At 34.8% G+C, this 12977-nt stretch overlaps 1 protein-coding gene across 1 annotated transcript; it reads left to right on the top strand.

Moving 5' to 3' along the window:
• The first annotated feature begins 4985 nt into the window (after window positions 1-4985).
• On the top strand, window positions 4986-10695 carry LOC116422559 (OX-2 membrane glycoprotein-like). Its single transcript, XM_031961280.1, has 3 exons — window positions 4986-5193; window positions 8772-9110; window positions 10388-10695. Exons 1-3 carry the CDS (start codon window positions 4986-4988, stop codon window positions 10693-10695), a joined length of 855 nt encoding a protein of 284 aa, XP_031817140.1.
• The last annotated feature ends 2282 nt before the right edge of the window (window positions 10696-12977 follow it).

A 12977-nucleotide genomic window follows, 5' to 3' on the forward strand; every position in this document is an offset into this window, starting at 1 on the left:
TCCTTTGTTTACGTGACAACTTTTCTTTGCTTGTTCAGATCTTCCGTTTCCATCATATCTCAGACTCTATTCATTTCACTGAATATCTCCTTTATAATTTTAGCACATATTGTTGTTAAACAAATCCAATGACTTATTAAAATTCATTTTCCAAGCTATATAATTAATTTCAACTCAAACACATCCACACACACAGACATATAATATATATATGTATATATATATATATACATATACATATACATACATATAATTTACTAATTTACCTGCAATGATTCAAATCTGTTGCTTGATTTGTTGCAAACTAAGGTTTCTCTTAGGAAATTAAAATATCTAGTGTTTCTCCTAAACAGAGATAGAAGCATCCACAATTCTTATGCTATTTACCAAGATCAACCAAAGTATTTTTCCCAAAATAAATTATACTCACTTTTCTTTTCTGTTTACTTATTCTTTACTTTTAAGAGTTTGGAGAGAGTTAATAATAATAATGGGTCAAGAGAGTTATATTTTTCAATTCTAGCCAATATTTCTCTTATAGTTTTTATAATAACATACGTTTTAAACATATATTACTAAAATTCTAAATTGATTTCATTTAAGGCCATTATAGAGAAACTTTTTTATCAAAGGGTGTTTTTAAAAAACAAACAAACAAAAAAAAAACCCACCTTATTTTGTAGCTTTAAACACATCACCCTAATGTCAGATATTGAGTGGGCAATTGTAGAGAACAGAATATCATAATCAGACAGTTCCCCATATTTAAATTGAACATTATAAATCATAGTTGGGAGGTCTAATCACATGTGGATTTACTAACTTTTAGCAAATGAGAGCATTTTCCAATTAAAATTGAGCTTTAAAAGCACTTTTCCTGTAGCTGCTGCTGAGTTAAAAACAAAATTTCTTTCCACATTCATTTTTAGTTCATCAGTTAATATTTGCTAAGTTGTTACTGGGTACTTTTATCAACAGAAACAACAGTTGTTCAACTTCTAAAATTAGTTCAGAAAAGAGTGAAGGGAACACCTGAAAAAAGCTGGGACTGGGATCTTGGAGTCTGGGGAAAAGAAATACTCTTCTCCTTACTCTTCCTTCATGCATTACTGCTCCTTATGAAACCTCTTGTTGCTATTTCTTTTCTTATTTGGGGGGTGGGGGGTGGGAGGGGTTTCTTTCTTCCATTTTGGGTTACATGACCTTTCCTCCCTCGCCCCCACCTCACATTGAAAGCACTTATATGGATCCTAAAATATAGATCTTGCCTGTCACACTGCCTGTGTCAGAGCCCCTGAGAAAGAGGGTAAAAGAGTTCAGATGGCTAAGATTTCCTTTATTAAGATGACAATTTGATAATTCTCCAATTTCTGACCCACTCTTCCTTTTCCTGTCTTTCCCTCTCCTCACAGAAAGTGTATAAAGCAACATATTTGCTATGCTAAAAAGACATACTATACTAACTAGGGTTTCAGTTGTAGACATGTTTTCTTTTGGCAGAGATTGATTAATTGCAGATAATACAAGCATCTCATGGAGTAAAGGGTTACACCCTTGTATGTAATTCAGTACTTTTTCATAGCCTCCTCTAAAAATGATTAGTATTCTCACCTTCTTTTTGCACTGTCTGCACTAATTTCATCAAACTTAGTGGCATTACTTCTTCACGTGGAGACATCAAAGCAAGAAAAGGGTTTATGTTGTCTAATAAAAGCTCATTAACTTGACTGATAAAGGGGAGAAGTTTTAGATGAACTAATTGCTTTTCTATTTTCTGTTTTCTTTGGATCCTTTAGGAAATCTCCTTAGCTATGCTGTTTTTGCTATTCTTAGTTCCTATTATGCACAAAATTTCTTAAACTTAGCTAGTTTTAAGTTTTTCAGTTTAATTTGTGATTCAGTCTTTTGGGCAGTTTAGCTTGAGTGAGTAGAATGCCTCCATGAATCCCAGTTGAATTAAATGAATTTTTTTTAAAGAATTAAGTGTACTTTAAGAATTAAATGTACTAGACATGAAATAAACCTCCCTAGTTCATAAACCAATAGTATGCTATGGATATTTTTATCCCTTCAGTGACTACAAAAATGACATCAAGTTCAACTACTAAATTGACAACAAATGATTTAACTCAAAAAAGCTACAAGAAAATAGAGAGAGCTTATGTGTGATTTTTGTTCATAGATGATTCCACACTGAATGCAATCTCTGAGGCTGAGGTGAGCCAGAGTATAGATTGATTCTCTGCTGCTTGTATAAATTTTGGCCTGTGTTTGGCAGCTACACTTCTCCAAATTAAAATCAGAGGCTCTCAAAGTGGGAAAGCAAAAAGGACAGGGGCAATAGGAGAGAAATGTATGTTTATCTATGATAAGCAAACACCTGCTGCTTTGGGCTAAAGCACAACTTGTTATTGCAAAATTTCAAGTTATAATGAGGACATAGGTGAAGGCCACCTTCTTATGAGAGGTCTTCCCTCAGTTTATCCTGTTCAGGCCCAACAATTAACACCAAGACAACATGGGTTCTCTACCAGCCAGCACCACAATCTCTATGCAGAACCAGCAGTTACAGTGGATGGAGAATTTTTGTATACTGCGGATAAGGTCATTTCCCCTGGCAGAATACTTCCCAGGGAAATACACATAAATGAGGAGGCTGATGTCCTCATTGGCAGAAATAGCTCAGTGTTTGGGAGGCTTCTAAGTGTTGGAGAGAAGAGCTATTAGACTCTTACACCAACGGAAGATCTGTTCTGCCGATTTCCTTATTGTATCCTGTGATATCAGGACAGACTACTACCAGCACCAGGCCGGAAAGCCGAACAGCTCCCATTTGAAATGTCTTAGGAAGATTCCGAAGTTCACCTGGCAAGAGAAGATATTGACACTGAAGTCCTTTCTTAAGCTGAACTGCCAAACACAAACAGCAAAGAGCACAGCTCTAGACTGGCCACTTTATTTGGATGCCAAAAATATCTTTCAGCAAAAGACTATTTTATGAAGAACTCGCACAAGGCAAGTGCTCACATGGAGGTGAGAAGAACTTTAGACTTGATTGCATGGCATGGGAGACAATGGTACAGGGTGCCCACCATGACATGCCTGCCTAAAAGGCATCGTGTTTATGAACAAAGCAGAATTGCAGTGGCTCATAAGAAATGTGAGAAAGCAAATTTAGAGATGTTTATACTCAAAATATTCATATTTGTGCCTGACCTATACTAGTGTTGTGCCACAGTTCTCTTTTATTATCCTGACTCAGTTTCCCTAGTTATCTTGACTCACTTTCCCTAAATTGACCTGCCTTGGTTTCCAGAGTTGTTTTGCCTTAGTTCCTAATTGATCTGGTCAATCCTGCAACACCACCCCTCCTTGCTAATCATCAGAATATTTGATAAGGATAAAAGACCTTCTATCTTAGACATCATGACCCCAGCCCTTCCCTACTTATCAGAATGCCCCTTCCCATTCTGTAATCCCAATTTATTAAATGTCATTCTCATCCCAGGTGCTTCTCCCCATTAGGTCATCATTCTTGTTACCTAAAAAAAGAATCTTTGTATCTGACATTTGTTGCTGGGCTCTTGGAGACCATAGTCTCATTCAGCCCTGGGACCAAACCATGGATCCATTTGGTCCCAGTAAATCTCTCCTTTTCAAATAAATTATTATAGCTCTCTAATCTCTATCTTGCTTCAGTTTCTCCAGTATTACAGTAGAACCTTCTGAGCTCATATTGATATGATTAACCACAGTTGGACACACTATACACTGGCCCTAAAATAGTGAGGTCATGTCAGTCCTCTCCAAGCATGACCTGGCTCCAAGTCCAGAGCTTTCTCCACTTTGCCAACCCAGCTATCCCTGTGAAAGTTCTCTTCTTGCTGTTCAATTGTTTCAGTTGGGTGTGATTCTGGGATCCTGTTTGGGGTCTTCTCAGCAAAGATGTTGGAATATTTTGTCATTTCTCCAGTTCATTTTACAGATGAGGAAACAGAGGCAAATAGAATTAAGTGACTTGGCCAGATTTGAACTCAGGGAGATGTCTCCTGACTCTAGGTCCAGTGCTCTGTGTACTGTGGCATCACTTAGCTGCCTTTGTGGAAGTACTAAAGAGGTTCAAATATGAGAGAAGATTCTGTTCTTCAGAGACCAGGCAATAAAATACTGAAAGTCTTTTCTGAGGCCTTTCACCTTTTTTAGCAGTAGGGAAGTCTGGAAAATGAAAAGAGAAATATGGGGAGATTTTCCCCTGGTCAAAATTTAGGCTCACAGCTAGGAGTATTTCACAATTGGCTGTTATATATAATGTAGACAGGAATGTGGATACAAAAGACTTTTTAGTTTGCCCCCTTTAACTCACCTTTTGTTCTGGCTATACATTTGCAGATGATCATAAAGAAAATATTGGGAATTTCTAGATCTAAGTCTGGTATAAGTGGCTCAATGACTAGAGTTTTGGTCCTGGAGTCAGAAAAACTTATTTTTCTGAGTTCAAATCTGACCCCAGACACTTACTAACTCTATGATCATGGGCAAGCCACTTAATCCTATTTGCCTCATCTGTAAAATGAGCTGGAGAAAAAAATGGCAAACCACTCCATTGTCTTTGCCAAGAAAACCTTAAAAGGGGTCCCAAACAGGTGAGTGGATTTATGGAACTGAAATGATTGGACAATTACAACAATCAGGGACATTCTGTATGCCTTTTCTTAACAGTGTGAAGTACCTCCTGATTATGGAGAAAAAAAAAGTGGCACACCAGCCCTGAAGTCAGGAGGATCTAAGTTCAAATCTGCTCTCAGACACTTAATACTTCTTAGTTGTGTGACCCTGGGGAAGTCACTTAACCCCAATTGTCTCAGCAAAAAAAAAGAACCATTTGTTTGACCTTAGGAAGAAACTTTTGAGGCACTGGTATCATAGAGACTATGTGTAGAGGGGGCTTTCAAGATATACAGTCCAAAAGCTGGTAGAAGACAATAATGGTTGTTGTCAGTAATTATGAGACCAGCAGTGGGATTGGGAGGAGAGACAGCAGAGAAGTAATGCAGCATCCATGTGCAGGCCCTGCAGTGAGCAAGACCCCTCTGGGAACAGACTCACAGAGATCAGTCATGTCAAGAGATGATAGCATGCACAAATTGAAAGCAACTTTAGCCATACATTTTCTCTTTAGGCGCCATTCTATATGTGTGTTCCCATGTGTTGGTCTCCATATATATATTTGCAGAGAGGAAGAACTAACACAAAGGCATTAAAAGGGGGAAGACTGTAGTTCTGAAAACTTCCATTGAGAATGGTTTAATAGGGAACAATACGTGTGTGTGTGTGTGTGTGTGTAAAATCTATGAAGAACTAAGGGAGTTGGGAATAGAATAATGTGAAGCACAAAGAAGTATAAAGATTTATGGCAGTGGGACAAGATGTGTCAATTCATAGAGAAGAGATAAAGAGGGAGGAAAAAGATGGCATAAGATAAGATAAGATTCAGAAGGGTTTAGATCAATGGGAAAGGGAATGTGAAAGAGTAAAGGAAGGAGATAAGGGATTGATTCATGAGAGGGGCCCAGCAAGTTAAGGAGGAGAATTAAAGTAGAAGAGTAAGAAGAGATAGGAAATGAGAGATACAAATAAATACTATAACAAGGATTAGGAATAGAAATTATTAGGAAAAAAATTAGGACTAGTAATCATCGATCTCAGATAAAGTCAGATTTAAAGATTCAATCAAAAAAAAATCTTCATTATGTGTCAGTCACATTTATGTTGTTTTAAATATATTTCTACATATTTATAAATGCATACAAGGGTAAATATGCATTTAGGTCTGTGTATTGCATATGTAGACATATTTTTATAAAAGGGTGTATATGCGAGTATGAATATATATGTAATGGAAATATATTGAATTCTCCTGATGTTCTGTTGGGCATATGACAATGGTTTGTTTTGTTTTATTTTCCTTTTCTCTCTTTCTTTTTCTATTTTGTTCTTTCTTATTTTGTCATTAGTTTAAAATAAATAAATATTAAGAAAATAAAGAGATATGAGGCTTTGACAGATGAGAAGCATTGCCTGTGTTTTCAGATGAGGTCATTGCATTATTACTTTTACTTAATTATTTTACTTTGTTACAATATAAAATCTTGCCAAAAGGGAGCAATATCTAAATGTTTATAATGTAAAAATAAAACTGTCTCTGTGGTGTCTCTATGTGTCTGTCTTTGTCTCTGATTGTTTTCTTAGTAACAAAGAACTATTTAGTGAACATTTTCTTACTTGGATATGAAATAGGAAGTCCCTTTTTATCTTGGGGATCTTTAAAATGACTGGGTTTTTTATTTTAGATATTATAATAACTATATTTTAATATAATTAAGTTACTACTCCTTTTCATTTTATTTCATACATTTCAAGTATTCTAAGAAGAGGTCTTTAAAGATTTCATTGGATTGCTTAGGGGATTCATGACACACACAAAGGTGAAGAAAGATTCAAAAAAGTATAAGGGTATAAAAATGCTGCCTCCATTTTTTTCCCCTGAGGCTAGTGGGGTTAGGTGACTTGCCCAGGGTCACAGAGCTAGGGAGTGTTAAGTGTCTGAGGCCAAATTTGAACTTGGGTCCTCCTGACTTCAGTGTTGAGGCTCCATCCATGCACCACCTAGCTGCCCTGTCCCCATAAAAGTTCAAAGTAGAATTGGAGGGTGGAGCAAAGAGAAGATAAGCAGGTTCTTCTCCCTTGCTTCCCTGGGCTTCTCAGGACTGCTATTCAAAAAATGAGTGAACTTCTGTCAGGAGCCCTTCAGACCCTGCCTCTATGCTGTCTCTGCTCCTGTCTTTCCTCTTTTTCTTCCTCAGGACAGAAGGACAAGGTGAGAAGTTTTGATTTGTACTTTTAAAGGACATGCTATCCCATCAAGGAGATCAATAACAAATGAGAAGAAGGCAAATCTTGGGTTATTTCTGCAAAGGGAAATGAGCCTGGGAATACTGAGCTTGCTAATCAAATGGTACATAAATAAATTTTAGAGAGAAAATTTAATTTCAGGGACATGACTGGGATTTATGACAAGATATGGCAAGGTGAGATTGCTTGAGACCCTACAGAAATGGGTTTTAGGGATTTGACATAACTTGGATTTCTGACTAGATTACCTTCCCATAGGGTGGGACCATAGAGCTAAACTGATGTCTATTCAGAGCCTTCTCCCTGCCTGCCTCAGGGATTAATTTTTATCAATTCCTATGCTAATACCTAATATTGAAGACCCCATCAACATGCTCAATTTAATTTGATTTTTTCTAATGTGAGCATCTTCTATTGCATGTGCATGCACGTAATTTGTTCCTTTAGCTATCTTTTTTAGTACACATTCCTGTTTAATTCTATTTTCAGTAACTTTCCCCCTAATTTACTAGTCTTATTATAAAATTTGAATTTATTTTCACTGATCAAGGGATTTCAACACAAATTTTTCTGTGTTTCTAATTTACCCAAATGAGTTAAACTGCAATAGTATAATTATTTTTCTCTTACCTTCCATTGTTTTCTGATATCAAAACAAGTTTTCTTTTGATAGGAGCACTTTGGAATTCACTTTCAACGGGGAGTCTGAAAGGAGATTTGCTTAGTGCCCTCAGATTACTTGCTTAAAAGCAGTAAACAGAAGGACTTTTATCCTTTTCTGAAGTTAGTCTAAATTTCTTTATCTAATAATAAAAATTCTTTTCTATGATAAACTTATCCCAACTTTAAGTATAGTTTTTAAAGTATACATTTATTTTACACAAAAACTAAAACCAAGTTCATGGTTTGAAATCTAAAATTTTAGATTTGGAGATTGGCTGAAACGTCTATAGGCTTAGCAAATGTCTTTCCTTGTGAAATTATTTTAACACAAGATTTTTTAATCTATTTTTTCTTATACTATTTTCCAAGTTTTTTCTTATTTTAACACTTCCCTGAATTTCTATTTCACTGTATCTCCCCTGAACAAATCTAATGACTAATAAGCCAGTTCTTAAAGTGGGAACTTCAGCTTTAAATCAATCCCTAGTCATTTTAAAAGTCCCCTTTAAGAAATAACTGATCTTATTGTTTTATTAAACTCTATATAGTTTAATACCTTCATAAATTCACCAATATACTTCTAAACACATTCAAATTATAATTTTAAAATAAAGATAATTTGATTATTCCTTTTATACAAATTTGGTTTCTAATCTTTTTTTTAAATCTCAGTTTTCAATTAATTTCTGTATCTGTTTTTCATCTGGACTATCTCCAAAATGGCCAATGTTAGAAACAGAAAAAAAAAAAAAAAGAGAGAGAAATTTATTTTCTTTAAGCTTTTTTGGAAATTCTATTATTTTTATAACCTGCTTTGTTTCCAATCGCAATCCCTTTCTACTCCAGAAATTCTTACATAACTCTAGGTATATAGGTATGTTAAAAAAGGATACAAATCAAGTATTTACTGATAAAAAACTTACAATTTTATGACTCCTACATTCAATTATAAGACTCCATATGGGGATGTGAACCAAAGAACTGAGTCCTAAATCATGCAGACAGCTAAAGTTATTTCATCTTTGGTACAATAATTTCTGTCTAGGAGAGATTTGAGAGATTTTTGAAGATCAGAGAAAATGTCTAATGCTCCATTGTTGGTCATATAATCTACTCAATGTTTGTTCTACTATTTTACCATGCCTACATTTGTTCATTCTGACTTTTTTTTTTTTTTTTTTTTTTTTTAATTTCAGATTCTGTGTTTGTAATGAAGAGTAAGAGTGCTGATATAGCCCTCTTTGGGAACAATGTGACCCTGAACTGCAATTTGACGATCCCAGCAAATGTTCTGCAAATTACTTGGCAAAAGCTCCAAGGGTCTATTCCAGAAAACATAGGCACTTACAGCAGCCAGCATGGTGGGAAAATTCTCCCGCCATACAATGAACGGATCCACTGCAGCAGTACAGAACTGACATCCTCAAGCATGACTATATATAACGTGACCTTGAAAGATGCGGCATGTTACAAATGTCTCTTTAATGTTTTTCCAAATGGTATCTATGGAGGAAAGATGTGCTTCAGTGTACAAAGTAAATGGAAAATTGTCTTTGTGCCATAATGTTTTTTAGAGGATCCATACTGTTCCAAAAGCAGTAAGGGAGGACAAAAGGGATGGATGGGCAGGCATGATACCTAACACTTTATTATACTGACCTTTAAGGTCAGGGTCTATAGTCATAGAATATTAGGAAAGAAGATAGTGTAAAAATTGATTAATCTAAACTTCTCATCATTCTATACTCTTATCTTCTCTGTCAAATTGACACATTTATGTGATCATTACCTGGAAAATAAGTCTGAGCATTTCTTTTTGAGAAAATGCAGACAAAGGCTACAAAAGGTATTTAATAAAGATGAATGACTATTTTTAAGCAACAGCAAAATTTATCTGAATTAAGGATAAAAATAAAGCACTATAAAAACTTGCTCAAAAAAGTAAGCTGGGGGTTTCAATTAAAATTGTTCTTTGTCCCCCTCTCAGCACACACACACACACACACACACACCTCAATGTTTCTTTACCTGCAGTAACTTTCTTTTCCTCTCATAAAATTCAAAGCCAAGAATTGTTTACACTCAAATGAAATCAATTTAAAGGCTCCATGAACATATCCATTCTTACTTAACTCACAGTGGAGAAGTTCATGGAGCCCCAGAGTACATAGCCACAGACAACCAGAAGCACTGAAATAAATATATTTAATCACATCAAGAATTTGGGGATAGATCTTTGCATCCATTCTTGTATGGGACATCCAATAGTAGTAACTAAAGAGTTGATTGAGGGGCTATTTTCATAGTCACAGACAATATAATGTCTCCAAAATACATTTAGTTATCATTCAAGTTAAATTTTTTCATCAGTAGCATCTCTCACAATTTAACTTCATTAACAAATTATTGAGAATGGTATAGTTAATAAAGTGCTGCTTTTGGAGTAGGGAAAACCTGGGTTTGATTCCAATGTCTACCATATACTGATTAGATGACAATGGGCAAGTCACTGAAAGTTTTTATACTCACCTCTTCAGTCCACCTTCTATCAATATGGAAGCAGCAAGTCCTAATAGATCCAGGTCTGGCCTAGGAGACAGGATTCATGTGTCCCCCATCTCTGACACATATTGACTAACTGTAGGACTGGAGCCAGTTTCTTGAACCATTCAGTGCCCCCAGGAAATGTCCTGAAAAGAAAAGTTGCTGAGCTACTTAGGAGTTCCCTAAACCCATTATACACCCAGCTTGAAATCACTTGTATGCTGGATAGACAGGGATCATTTCTGAATTTTCTTTTTATTTCACTTAGAAGTATCTGAATTAAGAAGTGAGCTCCATCCTCATCCCACCATTGAGGGAATCCTTATAGTCATCTGCTCAGCTACAGGAAAACCTGCCCCTCACATCACTTTCTCCCATGAGAGGCTGCTGATGGGATTGCCTAAGGAACATATTGATCAAAACCCAGATGGAATAACTAATGTCACCAAATGGTATAATATCTCGAAGGAGGCTGTGAGGTCCTTGAAAATTCAGAATGCATCCTGTGTCATGGATCACCCTCTAAGGAAGAAGAAAGAACTTGTTTATTTTTCTCAGGAACCAGAATGTAAGTAAAAAGTAAATCCAGAAAGGTTAAATTTTAATTAATATGTTTGTTATGATCTACATATTTCAGATAAATGGAATGACATTGTGTGTGTGTGTGTGTGTGTGTGTGTGTGTGAGCTAGGTGACCCGATGGATAGAGAGCCAGATCTGGGATCAAGAAAATTTCTTTTTATGAGTTAAAATTTAGCCTCAGACATTTACTAGTAGTGTGACGTTAGGCTCTTACCTTTGTTTGCCTTAATTTCCTCATCTGTAAAATGAACTGGAGAAGGAAATGACAAAGTACTCTATTATATTTGCCCAGAAAAATCCAAATGGGGTCATAAAGTCAGTTGCAACTGAAAATGACTAAACAACAACATATGGATGTATATACATATGTATATAAATGTATTTATAAAGAAATATATATATTTATATACACATATATGCACACATATAAATATATGAATTATCATATATAATATATATATACATTTGTATGAAATATCCTATCATTGTAAGACTTACAAATCATACATTGTATCCCTTTCTCTTCTATGGGCCATCCACTAATCACTAGAGTTGTTTGAGGGTCTCTTTTCATAGTTACAGATAATACAATATCTCCAAAATACCAATAGTTATTGTTCAAGTTAAATTCTTACAAGAGTAGCATCTCCCACAATTTAGCCTCATTAACAATTACTTCAAAATGGTATAGTTAATAAAATGTTGCTTTGGGAGCAGGAAAGACATGGCTTTGAGCCCAATTTCTGCTACATACCAACTATTTGACACTGGGCAAGTCACTGAACCTTTGAATGTTAAAGGCACCTCTTCAGTCATACTCTCTGTGAGACTATAAATTTCAGAGCAAGCTCAATCTGACTTAAGAAAGGATATTCCCCTGATCACAAGTGAAGTGAGCAGAACCAGGAGAACATGGTACACAGTGAAATGGCTTGATTCTTCTTAGCAGTACAATGTTTTAAGACAATCCCAAAGGACTCATGATGAAAAATGCTGCCTGCCCCCAAGTAAAGAACAGATAATGTCTGAAAATAGACTGAAGCATATAATTTCTCTCTCTCTCTCTCTCTCTCTCTCTCTCTCTCTCTCTCGCTTTCTCTCTCTCTCTCTTTCTCTCTGTTTTGTTTGAGTTGTCTTGTACAAAAAGACTAATAAGAAAATATTTTACATAATTACACATGTAAAATCTATATTGTATTCCTTATCATTTCAGCAAGTGAGGAAGAAGGAAGGGAAGGAGAGAATTTAGAAGATAATTTAAAAAGCAAGCAATGTGTGTTAAAAATTATTTTTACATATAATTGGGGGAAATATTATTTAAAAGAAACATATGGTGTTTCTCACAGAAATTTCCACATATTAATAAAATCACTGGACTAGTTCAAACAAATGAAAAACTTCAAACCATTGAAACTATGTAAAAATTTTTTAAAACATGAGTAACATATTGACATTTTCTTTGTATTTTATTCAACTGTGGTTGCACTAAGAACAAAATTTTATTTCAACCCCTCTCATCCACAGACAAATAAAACTTTCCCATTCTAATACTTTTCTTGTCAGTATTCTTATTCAGAACACAATTGAGAACAAGTGGAAAAGCAAAAACACCTTGAATGCGATCAAATCAGCTATTTCAAAGTCATCTAGTTTACTTTAAAATAAAAACATTACAGGCCTTCACTTATTTTATTTTTAGTTCTATTGATGTGTTTTATTTTTATATCATAAACTTTTACAGATTAGTACTTTCACTTTCTGAAAGGTCTCTTGTAACTGAATAAAACAGAAAAAAATACCTGAGATATACCTGAAATACCATGAGATAGTTAGAAAATATATGTGATATTTCATATCTGTAATACCACTCCCTCCACCTTGTTTTTTTTTTTAATTAACAGAAATCTATTTTTTCTCCCTTTCACCTGCTACCTCATTAGGGGAATTTATTTATTTATTTATTTTTGCTAAGAAACAATCATAGTTAAACAAAATGAATTCCCTCAGTAGCTATATACTCTATACATAAATATGTGTTTGTATGTATATATGTTTATATATACATATGCATATATATCTTTCTACATCTTATGTCTATCATGTCTTTGTAATGAATAGCATGTTTTATTATAGTCATTACATTGATAATAGTTCTAACAATTTACTACGTGCTTTGTTTTTACACTGTTGTTATTATTGTATAAATTGTTCTCCTGGTTCTGCTTATCTTATTCTTCAACAGTTTAAAGAGTCCTCACAATTTTTCCTGTTTATAA

This window comes from Sarcophilus harrisii, chromosome 3 (genome assembly GCF_902635505.1).
Source record: "Sarcophilus harrisii chromosome 3, mSarHar1.11, whole genome shotgun sequence".
In the NCBI taxonomy this organism is placed as follows: Eukaryota; Metazoa; Chordata; class Mammalia; order Dasyuromorphia; family Dasyuridae; genus Sarcophilus; species Sarcophilus harrisii.